Below are 19,023 nucleotides of genomic sequence, written 5' to 3'. Positions count from 1 at the left end.
GGGACTTACAACAGAACAGAAGGTGAGAAAGAGAAACAAAGAGGCTCAGAAGGATTAATAACATTGCTCATGGAAATACATGTTGTAGGCAGCAGCCTACAAGATTCTAACTCAGATCTTTCTCATTCCAACTTCTGGACACTCTACAGTAGGGGAAGGAGTCTGAACCAGGAGTCATTGTATCTTTGATATTAGCTCTGTAATGCTGAGAAACTCAACTTCCAACAAACCTCTTTGAGGTTCTACTATGTGCCCATCATGGCGCTAGATATGAAGGCTACAGAGGAGAGTGCCACACACCTCTGACCAGTCTACGGGGTGGGAAGGAAGTGAGGTATGACTCTTAAACAGAAGTGGAACAGCCATTTTAATTCTCTTTTTTAAATTTTATATAATTTTTACATCATTTTTCATTTTTGCACAATGTATGCATTTTCATTTTGGTTATATTCCCCATATAATTGCACCCCCCACTTATTTTGACCCTAGTCCTTCCTCTCCCCGCCCCTCCCACACACCCCTGCCCCCCATAGTGTGTCTCTGGTTTATAAGTTGCTGGTTGATTTTGATTTTTACTTTGTATTAATTAGTCTTTTTCCTGGTCCCTTATTTAAGTTTTCTAGATTCCTGCTATGAGTGAGACCATCCGGTATTTTTCTTTTTCTTTCTGATTTATTTCGCTGAGCATGATCCCTTCTAGCTCCATCCATGTTGCTGCAAACTGCATGTGTTTATCTTTTTTGATTGCTGAGTAATATTCCATGGTGTATATGTACCACATCTTCTTGATCCATCTATTTTTTGGCATTTGGGTTGTTTCCATAGCTTAGCTATTGTAAACAGTGCTGCTATAAACGTAGGGGTGCAGGTGCCCTTTGGAATTAATGTTTCTGTGTCATTTGGGTAAATACCTAGGAGTGGAATTGCTGGATCATATGGAAGCTCTATGTTTAGTAGGTCCAGAAATCTCCACACAGCTCTCCATAGTGGTTGGACCAGTTTGCACTCCCACCAGCAGTGCAGGAGAGTTCCTTTTTCTCCACAACCTCTCCAACATTTGTTGTTGCTAGTTTTTTTAATATGTGCCATACTCACTGGTGTAAGATGGTATCTCATGGTAGTTTTGATTTCCCTGATTACAAGTGATGTTGAACATTTTTTCATATGCCTGTTGGCCATTTGCATTTCCCCTTTGGCATTTTAATTCTCTTCATCTCTTAAACAAATGGAGAGGCTGCACCAGGAAGTTCCAATCCTTTTTTTAATCCTTAAACTCCATGAATTTGGGATTTAAGCAAATCAGTTCACCTACAGATGAGGAAGAGAAAATCAGCACAGAGTTTCCATACTCTCTCCCTCCAGGGTGTATCACCAAAGCATTTTAAAGATGTCAACCCCTAATTAGAATTTTAAATTGGAAGGAATGTATGCAGGCATTTCGGGTACAATTAGGACAGTAGATTAAAATCATTTTGAAGTGACCTCATTCACTTCCCAAACTGTTTAAATTGATTTTACACTTTTCTGCCCATGTAAGTGGCCACATGACATATGATAGCTAGGAACAACCAGTAAATTTTAATAAGGTTATCCTTGTCAACTGAGGGGAAAAAAGTAAAAACTATTATAGCATATCTTTTTACTGTATTACTACTAATAAAAACATCAGCCTTTCTCAATGGGCTTTCACAGTATTTCCAATAAACCTAGAATGCCCAAGTTTCTATTGTATTTCTTCACAACAAAGCAGTTCTCATCTTTGCTGAATGGTATTACTAAATTAAAAACATGTAAGTTCCTCTACAAGAAGGGACACTAAAAATCCAGGCAAAGGACAAATGATACATGGGAGAAAACATTTGCAATGGTGTGATAGTCAAAGGGGTTAATATCCCTAATATTTAAAAAAGAAAACAAAAAACTGGGCCTTCCGTGGTGGCACAGCGGTTGAGCGCTGGGCTGCAAAGCTGCCCGCAGCCTCTACAGCACTGGTTCGATCCCCAGCTGCCGGTGAGGGTCCCACATGGTGCGCAAACCTCTTCTGCTGTGCCCACTGCCCCCCTCAGCAGTGTATTTCATCAGTCTGCCTGTTCTGTTCCCCGCTCTGGCTCTGGTGAATTCTCTCACCCTCCCGCACTTCTGACTGCACCCAGTGCTTGTGTAAATAAGTAAATAAATCTTTAAAAAAAAATAGTTAAAAAAAAAAGAAAAGAAAAAACCTCCTACAAGTGAATAAGAAAGAGACTTGACAAAAAAAAAAACAGGCAGGTCACAGAAAAGGAAATGTAATGGCCAGTAGACCTGTGAAAAAGAGGCCAGCTTTAGTAGATGTGAGGGAAACTTAAGTTAAAACATCACCTATCCGTTTGGGGAAAATGAAGCAGATAATAACATCCTTACCTCATGATTTACTGTGGAGTAACGGTGTGGCCCCTCTTGACCCCTCAGTCAAGAGGAGGGACTGAGGGGTGATTTGGGGAAAGTGAACTGAGTGTATTGGATTGGTGCCTTCGGACCCCTCTTTCCATCTCTGCTTGCCTGCAGTGAGAGTGCATTCCAATGTGCCCCTAGTTACACATCACGCTTCCCCAGGCAGGATCCACACACCTGGGGTTGCCTGCTGTCCCACTGACCAGTTAGGTTCATCTATCTAATGAAAAGTGCAGTGCTGTTAAGATAATTTGACTGAAAATCTAAAGGAAAATAATCATATCCAGCTCTTCAGGTGATATAAAATCTCTATGGTGTGGCTCCTTTATCTATTTCTTGGTTGGTGCAGAACTTAGGAGAGAGAGAGGAATGTTTGTTTCCTGCCTGTCTCTCTGCCCCTCATGTCAGGGAACAAAAGAAAAGAAAAATTTATTACCCATGACTACTTGTTGAAAACAGATATTTCTAGGATTGAAAGGAATTACTAAGATTTGTGGGGTTACTACTTTGCAGTATCTATTAAAATTTGAAGCTCTATTAGTTCAGATGACACGACTTGGTATCTGACATTTGCTTCGTCATCATTCAAAAGGAGGGTGCAAGTAGTAGTGCTATGGATACATCAGGATTGACTTCTCTCATATCTGCAACTTTTAACATCCTTTCAAACAAATTAAGGTAATATTTATACTATTTAGCTTTCCAAATGTTTAAAAATTTCCACAATAAACAGCTGTTATAAATGTGAACTGCCTTACAAAACACAACAAAGCAAAAACGGACAATTACAAATCAGAGACATACTGCAGTGGGGGAGGAAGGGGAGGGATCGGAGGGAGGGAGGAGCACAGGGGACTGAGGTGATGGTGCACGGGTGCATTGGGGAAGGAAACTCTATGGGGACGACACCTGAGGGGGTGGGTGGAAACAAATATTGTTTACAATGAACAGTGATGTAAAAAATAAAAAATAATAATAATAAACAACAACAAAAAATAAATGTGTACTGCCTTTAGATAGCAGTCTCACTTTTTTTAAAATTAATTTATTTATTTGTACAAGCACTGGGTATAGTCAGAAGTGCGGGAGGGTGAGAGAATTCACCAGAGCCAGAGTGGGGAACAGAACAGGCAGACTGACGAAATACACTGCTGAGGGGAGCAGTGGGCGTAGCAGGAGAGGTCTGCACACCATGTGAGACCCTCGCCAGCGGCCGGGGATCGAACTGGCGCTACAGAGGATGCGGGCAGCTTCTCAGCCCAGCACTCAACTGCTGTGCCACCAGGGGTGGCCTAGCAGTATCACTTTTAAGAATGCATTCCACAGAAATAACTGTCAGCCCATAAATATGTCTCTCTCTCTCTCTCACACACACACACACACACACACACACACACACACACACACACACGGATATTTATTGAAACATTGTATAAGAAAAAATGTGGAGGGTCTTGAGCGCAGCGCTGTGAAGCTTTCTGCAGCCTCTGCAGCATGGGTTCAATTCCCGGCCCGCCAGGGAGATTCCCACATTGTGTGACAGACCTCCCTGTCCCGCTTGCTGCTCCCCTCAGCAGTGTACTTTGTTCAATCTGCCTGTTTTGCTCCCTGCTCTGGTGAATCCTCTCACCTACCTGTGCCTCTGACCCATACCCCAGCTCTTGTATACAAAAAATCAATCTTTAAAAAAAAAAAGAAAAAATACGGAAATAACCTAATGATTGTTAATAAATGACTGTCTATGAAAACAATTGTTTATTGTGACATTATTAAAGAGTAAATCACAGGAAACAATCTCATAAAATAGCAAGGAAAATTCATGTCACCTATCTAATCCTTTATTCTTATGCATGGACAGATAATAAGAATCATCAAATATGTGGGGAAAAAACAGCAACATGAAAGAAACAAACCAAGATAAACAGAAAAATTGACCCCAGAGGAAGCAAAGATAATCCAGAAACCTGTAAACAGACAAAAAAGCAACAGCAGTCACTAGTATGTGTTGAGAAATTATATGAAAACAAATAGAAAAAGAAATGATTCATAAAGATTAAAAATAACCTCTCCAAAATTCAATAGAAGAGGAAATCTAACAGAGACTAGAACAAGAAGAAAAAGAGGTGGAAAAATAGAGAAAAGAGAAGAGAAATAGAGAACCAACCCAAACGCTTCTCTATAGCCTCTGTGGAAAACAGTATGGAGTTTCCTCAAAAATTAAAAGAAAAATTATCACATGATTCAGCAATCTCACTTCTGGATATATACCCAAAGGAAATAAAATCACTATCTTGCAGAAATATCTGCTCTCCTAGGTTCATTCCAGCTTTATTCATAATAGCCAAGATAGAGAAACAACTTTTCTACATCAATGCTTGAATGTATAAAGAGGATATTATTCAGTCATCAGAAAGAAGGAAATCCAACCATTAGCCAATGTGAATGCATCTTAAGGGCATTTTGCTAAGTGAAATAAGTTTGACAGAGAAAGACAAATACTGTTGTGGAATCTAAATGAGCCAAACTCATGGAAATAGAGAGTAGAATGGTCGTTACCAGGAACTCAGGGATGGGAGAAATGTGGAGCTATTGGTCAAGGTGTACAAATTTCAAGTTGCAACATGAATCACTTCCAGAAATCTAATGTACAGCATGGTGATTATGGTTTATAATGCTGTTACATACTTGAAAGAGGCTAAGAGAGTAGAAATGTTCTCACCATAAGAAGTAAATGGTAATTATGTAATATGCCAAAGGTGTTAGCTAACACCATGATAGTAACCATTTTGCAATGTTAACAGCTGCGTGATAATAAAGTCACAGGTGATTCATATGTCCACCAATGGGATACAACATGTAGATGATGATTTCACGGTGGGAGGGATAAATATTGTGAACTTAGAATTCTATGTCCAATGATCAGTTACACATAAGGCACTATCAAGGCAAATAGTCAAGAGATTCAAGAAACAGTATATCAGGAGACCATTAAAGGAGTAGGAAAGCTCCTGAAAGTTTGAGCCCTGAATTGCAGAAGTGGTAAGGTTTTATACAGTTTGTATGAGGAAACTTGTTATCCCATCCACCATAGACTTTCTTTATCATTTGGGAAGGGGGTCGAGGTAGCCATAGCTACTACTGTGGGCAAGCTGCAGACTGCAGGAACTTTCTGCTCCAGGAAGCAGCAGAGTCCAAGCAGCAGAATCCAAGCAGCAGATTTAGCAACTTCCTGCTTCAAGACAACAAACCTGATCAGACCCTGCACCAACGAAGATATACAACAGGCAAATATGAATATGAAAAGATTCTCCACATCATATGTCATCAGGAAAATGAAAGTTAAAACACAATGAGGTATACTACATACCTACTAGAGTTGTCAAAAGCAAGAGCAGTAACAGAAAAAAAAAATGTCAAGCTTGTGCAGCAACAGGAATTCCCATTCATTGCTGCTGAGAATGAAAATGGTATGGCCACCTTGAGAAGACAGGATCAAAGTTTCTTATAAAACTAAACATAGTCTTACTATATCATCTAGGAATCATGCTTCTTTCTCTTTACCCAAAGGAGCTGAAAATTTGTCTGCATGCAAACATACACTTGGATGTTTATAGCAGTTTTATTCATAAATGCCAAAACTTGGAAGTAAACAAGATGTCCTTCTGTAGGCAAATGGATGAATAAACCATGTAGTACATCAGACCATGGAAGATTGTTTAGCACAAAAAAGAAATGAGCTATCAAGCCACCAAAATACATAGAGGAACCTTAAATGTATGTTATTAAGTGAAAGATTCCAACTATAAAGCACTGTGTTCAATGTTGAGAGGGACTTTGCAGTCAGGCTAATGAACTGAATCCTATAAAATCCTCTCTCTGTTACTGATGGAAATTTCTCACAACATGTCAGGTTTCTTGCTGCTGTGCTGGTATTCAACCTCTGCTTTCCTTTAAGCTTCACTATCCAAGAGTGATGTCTCTGTTTGACAGCAGGGATGGGAGTGGTAAAAAGGACCTTTTCAACAAGAAAAGGTCATGAATTTTCCTAGGCACTTTACAATTCATAAAGCAGTCACCATTTCCCTAAAGCTGGAAGAACAGGTTATTATTTTTGTTACATATTAATTTTCTTAATAAGTTCATGGTTCAAACATCAAAAAATATATAAGAGCATGTGGTGAAAACTTTTTCATCCTAGCCTAATCCCCTTATCTACCCAGTTCTCATTCCTTACCCTTCTCCACCCCACCCCCACACACAAAGAAATAACTTCTGGTATTTATTTTTAATCATTTCAGAGATTTTTATACAAATGCATTTTTTTCTTCCTCTTCTACATATATGACAAAATCTATTGCACACTGACTTTGCTTTAATTTAACATAGAGATTTCCCTTGCTATTGGAAAGTAGAATGCTTCTATTTGGTATGATTTGCTAGGTTATTTTAGGGATATCGGAATACTATAAACATTAATTTATTTGGAAAAAGTTATGAGGATTCCAAGGCCCCCAAAATAACCTACCAAATCGTACCAAATCTGTATGTTCTAAACTCCAATAGCAGGGAAATCTGTATTAGGGAGTCCTTTCTCTATACATAAAGATCACCCTTTCTGTGTTTTAGAGTTCTACTTATAATTTCTTTCACCAGCTTCCTAATGGTTTTCATTTTAGTTGTTTTTGGTTTTCTGTGAACCCAAACTATGCTTTACCAATTTAAATAGACTTGATGTAAGTCATTCACACACTTGTGCACAAGTAGGTTTGTAAGTTGTCCAGAGTGGTTATTTTGATAGCTACTTGCAAATTGCCATTCACTGACCCTCTTTATAGAGGAGGAAAGCTGGTGAGAATTTATGATTACAAATCAAGGGTTTTAAACAGCTTCCCTGCTCATAGGTATGATTTTCCTGAGTTGGAGCTGCGTGGGTGTATTACAAGGTCCGAAAGGTTTGGTACTGTAAGCTGAAGCTGGCTGCTGTGAGGTGGACAAGAGGAGCAACTCAATAACTCACTGAAGCTGAAGCCCAGCCTGAAAGAATGAGGCTTGGTTGTAGTGTGCTGGGTAGTGACAGCGGCAGATGTGAGGCAAATGCTACCAATGTCTGAGCAGGCACTTTGTGAGCCAGAAGCCCATGATGTGGGCAACGGTTTGATAGGAGGATCCAGAAATAGCAATTACACACTCAGCACAGAGAGGCCTTCGAGCCAGGTGTCCAGGTGGGGACTCCCTTTGCCAGCAGGTTCTTGCCATCCACTCCTGGAGAATGATAGGACAGTGGCAGTGCTGTGGCCAATCCACATGTCACTGAAGTTCAATGGGGAGTAAGAGGTAGTTTTGTCAGTGGAACAACCTTGCCTATTTTAAATAATGAATTATTTTTCCTTATAGGTAATGTTTATATAATTTGTATATAATATACATTTATTTCATTTTATATATAGTTTAAAATATATTTATATGTTGAAATAGCTATGTAAATATATAATATAAAATATACTAAATATTTTAAAAATAAGATCTATATTTTAATATAAGTTATTACTTCAAGCAGTTTTTCATTCACAGAAAAATCAAATGGAAAGTTCAGAGAGTTTCTATAAGCATCCCTGGCCCACATGTGTGTAGTCTACCTCATTGCCAACACCCTGTACCAGCGAGGTACATTGATTACAACTGATGAACCTACACTGGCATCTCATCATCACTCAAAGTCCATAGTTCACATTAGGGTTCACTTCTGGTGTGGTATATTCTATGGATTAACAGGTATATTTTTCATTTTTTTTTTAGATTTATTTATTTTTACTTATACAAGCACTGGGTACAGTCAGAAGCGCAGGAGGGTGAGAGAATTCACCAGAGCCAGAGCAGGGAACAGAACAGGCAGACTGATGAAGTACACTGCTGAGGGGAGCAGCGGGTGTGGCAGGAGAGGTCTGCGCGCCATGTGGGACCCTTGCCGGCGGCCAGGGATCGAACCGGCGCTGCAGAGGCTGCGGGCAGCTTTGCAGCCCAGCGCTCAACTGCTGCGCCACCAGGGAAGGCCCTTTTCATTCTTGTTTTTAATGCTACATTAACTTATCCAATTACCCTATGAGGTAGGTGCCATTATTACTCCCATTTAGAGAAACGGAAGCCAAGGCACTATAAGGTGAAATGATATGCCCAAGTTCCCATAGCTAGTTGGAAAGGAATGTGAACCCAGGCAGCCTGACTCAGTGTGTGTTATTTAATGTATTGTTTTTATTGAGGTAATATTTTTAGGTATTTTATTGAGGTAAATAACGGTTTGCAACACTGCAAATTGTTTAAGAGTATAGGTCCACCCCTCTTCAGATATATGTTACCGCACCGCACCTGACATTAAAGCACCCATATTCCTGCACCATAGTCTATTGGGTACCCACCCCCTTAGCTCCCCATCCCTATACCGCCCCCTATAGTAACCCCAATTTTTCTCATGTTTATTGAGGTAAAGTAGGTTTATATCATTGTATCAGTTTTGAGGTTTATACATTTAAACCTCTACAAATGTACCTCTTTACACCCTGCCCACCACCAATTCTGCACTTAGACTCCTAGGGTTAATTTTGGCTTAGTTTTTTTTTTTCTGTTCCTTTGATTTATTATATTCCACATATGTGTGAAATAAAATGGTATTTGTTTGACTTGACAGGAAAAAAGAATGCAGACTGTCTCAATAATCATTTATATTGAACATATGTTGAAACTGTTTTTGATAACTTAGATAAACTAAAATATATTCTTAAATTTAATTTCACTTTATTTTTAATGTGATTACTAGTAATTTTTAAGTTATAAATATGGATCACATTATATTTAACTGTGATGATTCAGAAGGAAGATACAAGAGCCCCGAAGGCTCAGAACTATAGGCAGAAGTGTATGAGGGAGGGAAGCCCTGTAGCTGGGAAAATCTCACCAATGAAGTTTTTTGGAGGGTAATAGGCATGATGTGTGAGATAATCTGTCACTGCAGTCTACTAGCTGAAATCTTCAGTTAAATCAAGATTATTTTTTAATAAAACAAATTTAAAAGCATTTCCTTTGGAGAAGACGTGTCTTCCCTTGAGGTGATGGAAAGGCTCTGGGTCTTTGGAAAGCATGTTTAGATTTCACTCTCTGTCTAGGGCCTAATGAAATGAGTTAACTAAAAAAAGAGTAGAGTACAGACACCTGACCTCTTTGCATTCTAATCAACATGTCCCAAAAACTCTGAAGAGTGTCTAGATTATCCATGAATCGTTTAAAGAAAAAGTAGTTTTTTTCTTTCCCCAGATTATGCTGCTTCTCCTGTTAACGTTATACTAAAGTGACTAAATTGAGAGAGTTGATTGTCTTGGGAGGCTTTACAGAATATCTGGCTCATCAAATTCAAATTCAAGTCATCATCAATGTTGCTACCTAATAGTTGCTTAATGAATTTAATTCTTTGGGACTGGTGCAGCAGGATTGTCAGGGTTTGAACCTATCTGGAGACAGCTGTTTTTAATCATCCAATGTAGACCTTGTGTGCCAGATTTGAGGCATAAATGAAAACATTTGAGGACCATGGGCAGCATATCCTGTGTGTTTTCCTTACATGTGAAGAAAAAGAAGCTTGGGAACAAGAATTTAATTTTGAAGCTTCATAATTAGGATTATAGCTGACATTCTGGTGTGAACTTTGGGAAGGAAAATGCTAGAGTAAGGTAAGGAGACTTGAGGAATTCAAGAAGAGTAAATTAACTGATTTTCTAATGAGCCAAATAATTTGTAAAAGTAACAGTAGGGCCTCCCCGGTGGCGCATCACATTGAGCACAGTGCTGTGAAGCTGTCCGCAGCCTCTGCAGTGCAGTTTCAAGTCCTGGCTGGCCAGGGAGATACCCACATGGCGCAGCAGACCTCTCCTGTGTCGCTCGCTGCTCCCCTCAGCAGTGCTTTTGGTCTGTCTGCCTGTTCTGCTCCCTGCTCTGTCTCTGGTGAATCCTCTTGCCCTCCCGTGCCTCTGGCCTGTACCTTAACTCTTGTATAAATAAAAGATAAATCTTTAAAAAAAATAAAAGCAACAGTAGCCAAATAACTTGTAAAAGTAACTCAGATTGTAAAAATCTGAGGTGGTGTAGTCTCAAAGGAAAAACACATTTTAATGAATTACTGTTCAATTCATCCTTAGCCTGACATCCCTGGTTTCCATTTGTTTTAGAAGTATGAAGTAATGAGTCTCTGAAAACTAGCACAGCTGAACTGATTTTGGAGATTTACTGTCTTTAACACGATAGTGTTGTATGTGTATGACTTTCTGCATAATAGGAATATCAGCGAAATCATCCAGATTGATTGCTATTGGTGATTTAATACCCCCAAACTGGGTAATATAGCCACAGAGATGGCAAACGTAATGGGAGGTGAGGAAAGGAAGTTGTAGGGACGTGAAAAGAGCTTGTTAGAGGAAAATGTTAGCATAACCTTCAATAAATATGGATCATGTAGATGTGCATGATTATGTACCAGGAGCATTTCACAAAAATTCACATAGACTTATTAATTGGCTTTCATTTCCAGAGAGTATCTATTGAATTTTCTATTAAATTTGCAAGATTTCCCCTCTGAATTTCAGTGATTACCTAAATCTTATTTCATGCATTATATTGAAAACACAATGTTTGTTAAATCAGTTTTTAGAGACAATATTTGATTTCTCAAATACTAAACCAAGAGCTAGACAATAAGGGAGCCTGCGGAAATTCAGAATTTTTACTTTAACCAAAGACCAAGCCAGTGAAGTGATTTTTCTGCCTGTGTGTGAGCTGCCATTATACAGATTTCAGAGTGGATGAAAGGAGTGAACATGATTTTGTTGCAATCACACAAGAACGTATTCAGCCAAATGGCTTCAGCCCCTCTATTTACTCTGCAAGGATGAAGCTTATGTTAAAAATGTGGCCATTGGCCAAAACAATTTTTAAAACCCTCCTTGGAATTGACTTCAGAGTTTGAACCAGGCAGAGTCTTGTTAATAGTCTTGACTGTCACACACCTTCATGATTTAGGGATAGATTTGATATTTGAAGAACATCAAACAGCATTTACAACTGAATCTTATAAATAAAGAGGATGATAAATCTGAATGATACCCCTCTGAGGTAAAAAAATCAAATATAACTAGACATGACTATAGAATATTGAAAATGATTTGTTGGTAGCTTCAACCCTTAAATTAACTTCTAAATCAATTCCAATATAGGAGTGGCCAAAGTCTTTTGAGCAAAGGCAGTGCCCTTGGAACATGTAAGCATAGAGTCAGCCAAGGTGACTATTCTAAAAGGGATTATAGCAATTTAGGTGTTTGTTTAAAAAATCAATTGCATCACTTTATGGACTCAGTGAAATGTAATAGGGAGAACATGAATAGTAGGAGCCAGAGAGAGCTACTCCACCCTTTCAGCTCTGAGTGCCCTTGGCTAAGTTATTTGAGCAGTCTGAGCTTCTGACTCAAAATTAGCAACTGGAGATAATAATTTTCTCTGGGATGGTAGTGAAAGTTAGAAACTTAGTATGTAAAGCACCATCCATATAGGTCTACACATAGTATGGTATGTGATCATTATCTGATAGACCCAGTGTTTATTTCAAAATAGAGAAAGTATGCTTGTTTTCCATCACTACATAGCCTTATTTATAGAAGGGTAATATTAATAAATAAGGGTACCATGTGTTAATAATGGTGTATGCAGAAAATGCACTAATGAATGATATATGACATTTACAATGTATTGGGCTCTGCTCTAAGTATTTTCAGTATGTTAACTTGTATCATCTAATGACACTGTGGTGTAGGTAAATTATTCTTGTTTTAGAAATCAATTGGAGCATTTGTTGTAAGTTATCCACAGTTAAAAAGCAAGTGATGAAAGAAAGATGCCAATTCAGGCAGTCAGTGACTCATACCTTACCCACTACAACACCACATTAAGTATGGTGGATGATGGGGGTGAGACTTTGAGGATAGATTGGTATTTGAGGAAATTCAAGCACCATTCATGGGCAACTCTTGTAAATAAGGTGGTAGACAGTCCTTTGGGGTCAAAAATTAAATGTGACAAAATAATAGGATATTGAGAACAATTTGCTGCTAACTTCAAATTTTGTAAATTAATTTTGAAAACTGTGCCAATAGGGAAGTAGGCAAAGTGTTTTGAGCCAAGGCAGTAGCCTTAAAACATGTAAATATAGAATCTACCAAAATTTGCTGAGGACCAGGACCGACCCTCCTGTGTTGGAGAGGTGCTGAAAGGTAAGTTCAATGCTAGCATAGATGAAAGTTTAGTCCAGCAGCCTGTGTGCTGTCTCCAAGGAATATGGCAACTGCCATCAAACAATCATTCAGCGAAGTTATTGAAATTCTTGGTCCAGAAAATGGGGTGTCCAAGGTGATGGCTCAGCTAATGTTGGGGTAGTTTTAAACAGGGGAAGCACCAGGTTATTGTATAGAAGATTAGGGAAAACAAAATAATATATTTTTTTAAAGATTTATTTATTTATACCTACAAGAATTGGGGTACAGGTCAGAGGTCAGAGGGGGTGAGAGGATTCACCAGAGACAGAGTGGGGAACAAACACTAGAAATCTGACTGTAGAATTGAGGCTACCAGAGAAGAAGTGTAAAAAAGGAGCGTAAGATGTAGAGGGGACCCAATGAACCATGGTGGAGGACTAGGGGTGCCTTGGTGGTAATGTGCATCTAAAGAGGTGTGCACCTGTACACCTGAGTTACATACTGTGTTGGAAGAAAGAAAGGGAGGAAGGCAGGGAGGGAGGAAGGAGGCTCTTCATAGGCTAATAACTAAATGAGTCATTACATGGAAAATGTCCTGTAATTCCTGGTATGTTAGTTAAGCACTCGCACTACACTTAAGGGAAATCACTGAGGAGTCTCAGAAATGGGGTTATGGGATTGCTATTTGTATTTTTTAAAGATCTTCCTGATGGCAGTTGGGGAGGCTGGACTGGAGGGGACCAAGAAATTAGGCAAAGGAAAAATTGTATAGGGGTAAAGAACCAGGGGAGACTAGACGGTGGCAGTGAGGATGATGAAAGAGTTATTAAGGCAATGGACTTGTCATCAGTTTAGAGAAGAAAGTGAGGGAAAGAGAAAGTCAGTAATATTTCCTGAATTGGGGGCTTGGGCGATTGGGTAGCTGGTGGAGGGCGCTGGGTTTGGGAGCCGGGATGGGGAGAGAGAGTGGAGAGGCATGGTTTGCTCAGCTGTGGCAGGTTGAGTTTGAGTGATGTGGGACCTCCAAGGGGAGCAACCACTAAAAAACCCACTTCTTTCTGCATAGCAGTCTGAGGCTAATATGCTTAGCGCTGTACATATTTGTACTTAATATTAGTGCTTAATATTTAGTGTTTATGATCTTGGCTTTTTAAGTTAATGCTGTGGGAAACATCTTTGTTCATATTTGAGTTTTTCCTTTGAGGATTATATAAGTAGAATTACTGGGGCAAAAGTATGTTACTTTTAAAGATTTTAATTCATCTTGCCAAAATGCTTTTTAAGAAGTTTGTACCGGGGCCTCCCCTGGTGGCGCAGCAGTTGAGTGCTGGGCTGCAAAGCTGCCTGCAGCCTCTGTTCGATCCCCTGCTGCTGGCGAGGGTCCCACAAGGCGTGCAGACCTCTCCTGCCGTGCCCGCTGCTCCCCTCACCAGTGTATTTTGTCAGTCTGCCTGTTCTGTTCCCCGCTCTGGCTCTGGTGAATTCTCTCACCCTCCCGTGCTTCTCACTGTACCCAGTGCTTGTATAAATAAATAAATCTTAAAAAAAAAAAAAAGAAATTTGTACCTACAATAGCCTGCCTCAATGGTATTTTTTATAAATACCACCCCAAAAGTTGCCAGCATATGGGGAATGGTCCTTTTTTGTGCTACTGATGGACCTAACCACCAACGTCATCGCCATCCTCAGAAGTTGCTGTTTGCCTGGGTCCTAGGGAAATTCGTCAAATCAATGTGTGTTGCTAATTAACATGTTACTGGTACTACAACCCAAACTATATTCTTGAAACCACAATGCTGAGGGAAATATAAATATCCCATTCATAAATCTTCTCCTTATGGGGCATGGATATAGAAGAGAATGTACTTTGTGAATAGAAAGTTCCACTGTACCAAAACTACATTATTTGAAGAGTGTGCCCACTCCATACCCCAAAGAACTGATTTCTTGTAACCTTTTAACCATGAATTAGTGTCTGTACCTTTATGGAAATCCAATTTCCCTGAATCAATGAGTGCTCTATGTGAAGGCATCATTTGCTCATCAGGTATGGCTTTAATACAGAATAAACTAAACTTTCTTTTTGATATTTATGCCAATACATGTTCATCAAACTAAAAAGAGAAATAGTCATTTTCATGGAAGCTAGGTCAGTTCTACATGTGGCTGAGATGAATTATTAGTCCGCAGAGTGATTTGGATGGCCGTAATTGTACTTCCACCACTGACCACATGCAGTGGACACAACACACTGCAGGGTAGCAGGTGCTGGGAGAAGGGTGGGCACGTTTGGTGTCTTCTGTTAACCTTAGCTTTGTGACCATCAGTCTTAGATTTGTACATTCATGTGGTTTCTATCTGTCATCTTTGTTAAAGGGTCCTTAGAAGGGAAACTTGGGTAACTGTTCTTATCCATCTGTTGTATTTAATTAAATATTTCATTTGTACCTTCCATAATCTATTAGCGGTCACTTAATCCAGGGAGCCTTCAATACCACCAGGTGCCTCTGCTATTCAGAATATAATCCTCCATCAAAGTCTGAATGGAGACCTACACTTACTTTTGGAAAACTTTCTCAGACCTAGTCCACAGTCACTGTTCTCAGGATTTAATGAGAGGAGTCCACAGTTTTTCAAAGGAGGCTGGGGCTAACTTGTATGAGGTGAGGCTCTTGTCAAATAGGGAAGTAATAAAGACTGATCATCTCATGTAAACCATAAGTTATTTTGCAGTATGTGTCAGTCTGGAGTGGCTTCATTGAATAGGTGAAAGAAAATACTTCTGCTTAAGGTGAACTTGAACTTGGTAGCTCCTAAGTGACCTCCTTTACTGCTGGGACTGTCATAATTGAAGGAAATTACTCTGGTTGTGGTGGGGAGTTATGTACAATATAATGCATCCCAATATTAGTTACTAGGGTATTCCTGGCCCTCTTGGCACTCTCTGTTGTTGCATTAAAGAGCTCACTTCTGGGACCTTCCTGGTGGTGCAGCGAATTGAGCACAGTGCTGTGAAGCTGTCCACAGCCTCCATGGTGCCAATTCGATTCCCAGCTGGCCAGGGAGATAGCCAAATGGCGTGGCAGACCTCTCTTGCCTCGTCCGCTGCTCCCCTCAGCAGTGTATTTCGGTCCTTCTGCCTGTTCTGCTCCCTGCTCTGTCTCTGGTTAATTATTTTACCCTCCTGCACCTCTGACCTGTATCCCAGTTCTTGTATAAATAAATGAATCTTTAAAAATATATAATAAAGAACTCACTTCCCATCCATTTGTTCACTTGTACAGGGGCCTCCAAATGAATGTTGTGAGAAAAGTTTACACACTTCGCTGAACCCATGTATCATTGGTGACTGGAAATCCTAGGGGTCCTGCCTGTCTGTCTTTTTGTTGTTGTTGTTGTTCTTTACATCCTTTGTGCTTGTTCCTATATTCCCACAGATTATGCAATGGAGCTATTTTGTGATTTTATAATTAAGTAGAATTGAGGGATGTTAAAACTAAATCTCTCTCTAGCTACAAATTCCTTTAGAAATAGAGACCTACATATGACTTTGAGAAATTAGCTATGACATTTCCAGCTGTAATGGTTATTACAGAATTTAGATACAGAGTATATGAGGGAAGTGAGTAGTAGTATCAGCTAGTGACTGGTAAGTGTATTTTTCAGAACACTGGAACTCTAAAAAACTAAGTTTTCAGAACACTGGCCTCTAGAAAAAAAGTGTTTCCAGTCATACAAGTTTGGGAAACCCTACATCCTGTACCTACTTCCCTTGAATTTTCACAATGAAAAGCCAACTCTGAGAGAACATGCCCGTTTATTTGACCCACATATTTATTCTCTGTGTAATAGTTAATGTTCTTCTATAGGAACAGTCTCATCATAGACTGTGAAGCCAAATGTGAAGCCACTTGCAGAGGTAACAGCCAGTAATGCCAGGACAAGCACCGAGGGGTGGTTGGTAGCCTCCCCCAGGATGGCTGCATTATTTATATTGCTAGCATCAAAACATTTCAAGATTATTTTTGCCCTTGAAATTTATTTAAAGAACCATTTCTAAAGTATCTATGATCCTGGTTTAATTTAGAGATTTATCCCTTAGCAGATGGGAAATGTGTCAATTGGCCCATTCAATTTAGCAGTACTCTTTATTATATGTAACAGAAATGGAACCTGAATAGTAAGCATGATGGAGAGCAATACGCTCACAAGGCTCTCAGTCTGAGGGTGGGGAAGGGAGAAAGCCAGTAAGCAATTAAACAAGTAGATGTGTAATTACAAATTACAATCGGTGCTACGAAGAAAATTATCTATGTACTGTCAGATTGAGTTTAAATTTGCAACCTTTTTTTTTTAAAAGATTTATTTATTTATGCATCCAAGAACTGCGGCACAGGCCAAAGATGGGGGGGCGAGGGGAGAGGGGTTAAGAGGATTCACTAGAGACAGAGTGGGGAACAGAACAGGCAAACTGACTGAAATACACTGCTGAGGGGAGCAGCGGGCGAGACAGGAGAGGTCACTTGCGCCATGTGGGTTGCTCCCTGACCGGCCAGGGATCGAACTTGTGCTGCAGAGGCTACGGATTGCTTCATAGTGCTGCTTCTTAACCCCTTGCGCCATCAGGGAGACCCCTGCAACCATTTTTTAATTCACCCAGAGTCAGAAGGGATCAATCTGCTGCATTTAAGATCATCTTGGTACTGGGTCCTGACTATTCTGAACCTAATTAACAGCCTTCCCCTTTGTGTTTTTCCAGCCAGGTGGAGCAAAATGAGAGCACACTGAGCCGGCCAAGCCTCTCTCCCAGCCTTCCCCGACGCCCACCATGAACCACTTGGAGGGGTCCGCGGAGGTGGAGGTGACCGACGAGGCAGCAGGCGGGGAGGTGAACGAGTCCGTGGAGGCCGACCTGGAGCACCCCGAAGTAGAGGAGGAGCAGCCGCAGCCGCAGCCCCCGCACTATGCGGGCCGCCCCCAGCGCGGGCGCGCCCTGGAGGACCTGAGGGGTGCGCAGTCGGGGCAGCAAGACGAGGAGGAGCACGGCGAGTGCCTGGCGCGCTCTGCCAGCACGGAGAGCGGCTTCCACAACCACACAGACACAGCCGAGGGCGACGTGATCGCCGCGGCCCGCGACGGCTACGATGCGGACCGCGCGCAGGACCCTGAGGACGAGAGCGCTTACGCCGTGCAGTACCGGCCCGAGGCCGAGGAGTACACGGAGCAGGCGGAGGCCGAGCACGCCGAGGCCACCCACCGCCGCGCGCTGCCCAACCACCTGCACTTCCACTCGCTGGAGCACGAGGAGGCCATGAACGCGGCCTACTCGGGCTATGTCTACACGCACCGGCTCTTCCACCGTGGCGAGGACGAGCCCTACGCGGAGCCGTATGCAGACTACGGGGGCCTCCAGGAGCACGTGTACGAGGAGATTGGGGATGCTCCGGACTTGGAGGCACGCGATGGTCTGCGGCTGTACGAGCAGGAGCGCGACGAGGCGGCCGCGTACCGCCAGGAGGCCCTGGGCGCTCGCCTGCACCACTACGACGAGCGCTCGGACGGCGAGTCTGACAGCCCCGAGAAGGAGGCAGAGTTCGCGCCCTACCCGCGCATGGACAGCTACGAGCAGGAGGAAGACATCGACCAGATCGTAGCTGAGGTGAAGCAGAGCATGAGCTCGCAGAGCCTAGACAAGGCAGCTGAGGACATGCCCGAAGCTGAGCAGGACCTGGAGCGCGCGCCCACCCCAGGCGGGGGCCGACCCGAGAGCCCTGCCCCGGCAGGGCAGCAGCAGCGGGCGGCGGGCACCGCGGGTGGGGAGGCGGTGCAGCGGTACAGCAAGGAGAAGAGGGATGCCATCTCGCTGGCCATCAAGGACATCAAGGAAGCCATCGAGGAGGTGAAAACCAGGACCATCCGTTCGCCTTACACCCCCGACGAGCCCAAAGAGCCCATCTGGGTCATGCGCCAGGACATTAGTCCCACCGGGGATGGTGATGACCGGCGGCCAGTGGATGGAGATGTGAGTATGTGTGGGTTGGGGCTTACTCTGTTGCACGCTCCCAGGGGAGATGCGTGCTCTGTGGCCGTGTTTGTCATTGGGAAGTGACGCTATGAGATAAGTGTTCTGTGGGAGCGCTAAGAACGGGTACCACCTTAATTAAGCCTGAGCTTGCACTCAAGCGCCAGTGAGTACAATGCAGGTAGAAGGGAGATAAAGCATCCAGTGCTTATCAGGCTCTTGGAGGGATTGCTGTAAATCAGTGGTTCTCAAACTGTCCTGGAGTGCTGGTTCTGAGAAATTTCT

General features: G+C 41.7%; 1 protein-coding gene across 2 annotated transcripts in view; it reads left to right on the top strand.

The window, feature by feature from the left end:
* APBA1 (amyloid beta precursor protein binding family A member 1) overlaps positions 1-19,023 on the top strand; it is a 201,525-nt gene that overhangs the window by 118,699 nt on the left and 63,803 nt on the right. For both annotated transcript variants that reach the window (XM_037495037.2, XM_054689746.1), the window contains one exon: positions 17,476-18,738. In XM_037495037.2, coding sequence (XP_037350934.1) covers positions 17,545-18,738 — 1,194 coding nt within the window. In that variant the 5' untranslated portion in view covers positions 17,476-17,544. The remainder of the gene's footprint in view (positions 1-17,475; positions 18,739-19,023) is intronic.

This window comes from Talpa occidentalis, unplaced genomic scaffold, assembly GCF_014898055.3.
Source record: "Talpa occidentalis isolate TD23 unplaced genomic scaffold, MPIMG_talOcc4v2.1 talOcc4.7, whole genome shotgun sequence".
NCBI lineage: Eukaryota > Metazoa > Chordata > Mammalia > Eulipotyphla > Talpidae > Talpa > Talpa occidentalis.
The sequence above is the reverse complement of the archived record's forward strand: the minus strand, read 5'-3'. Positions and strand labels throughout refer to the sequence as shown.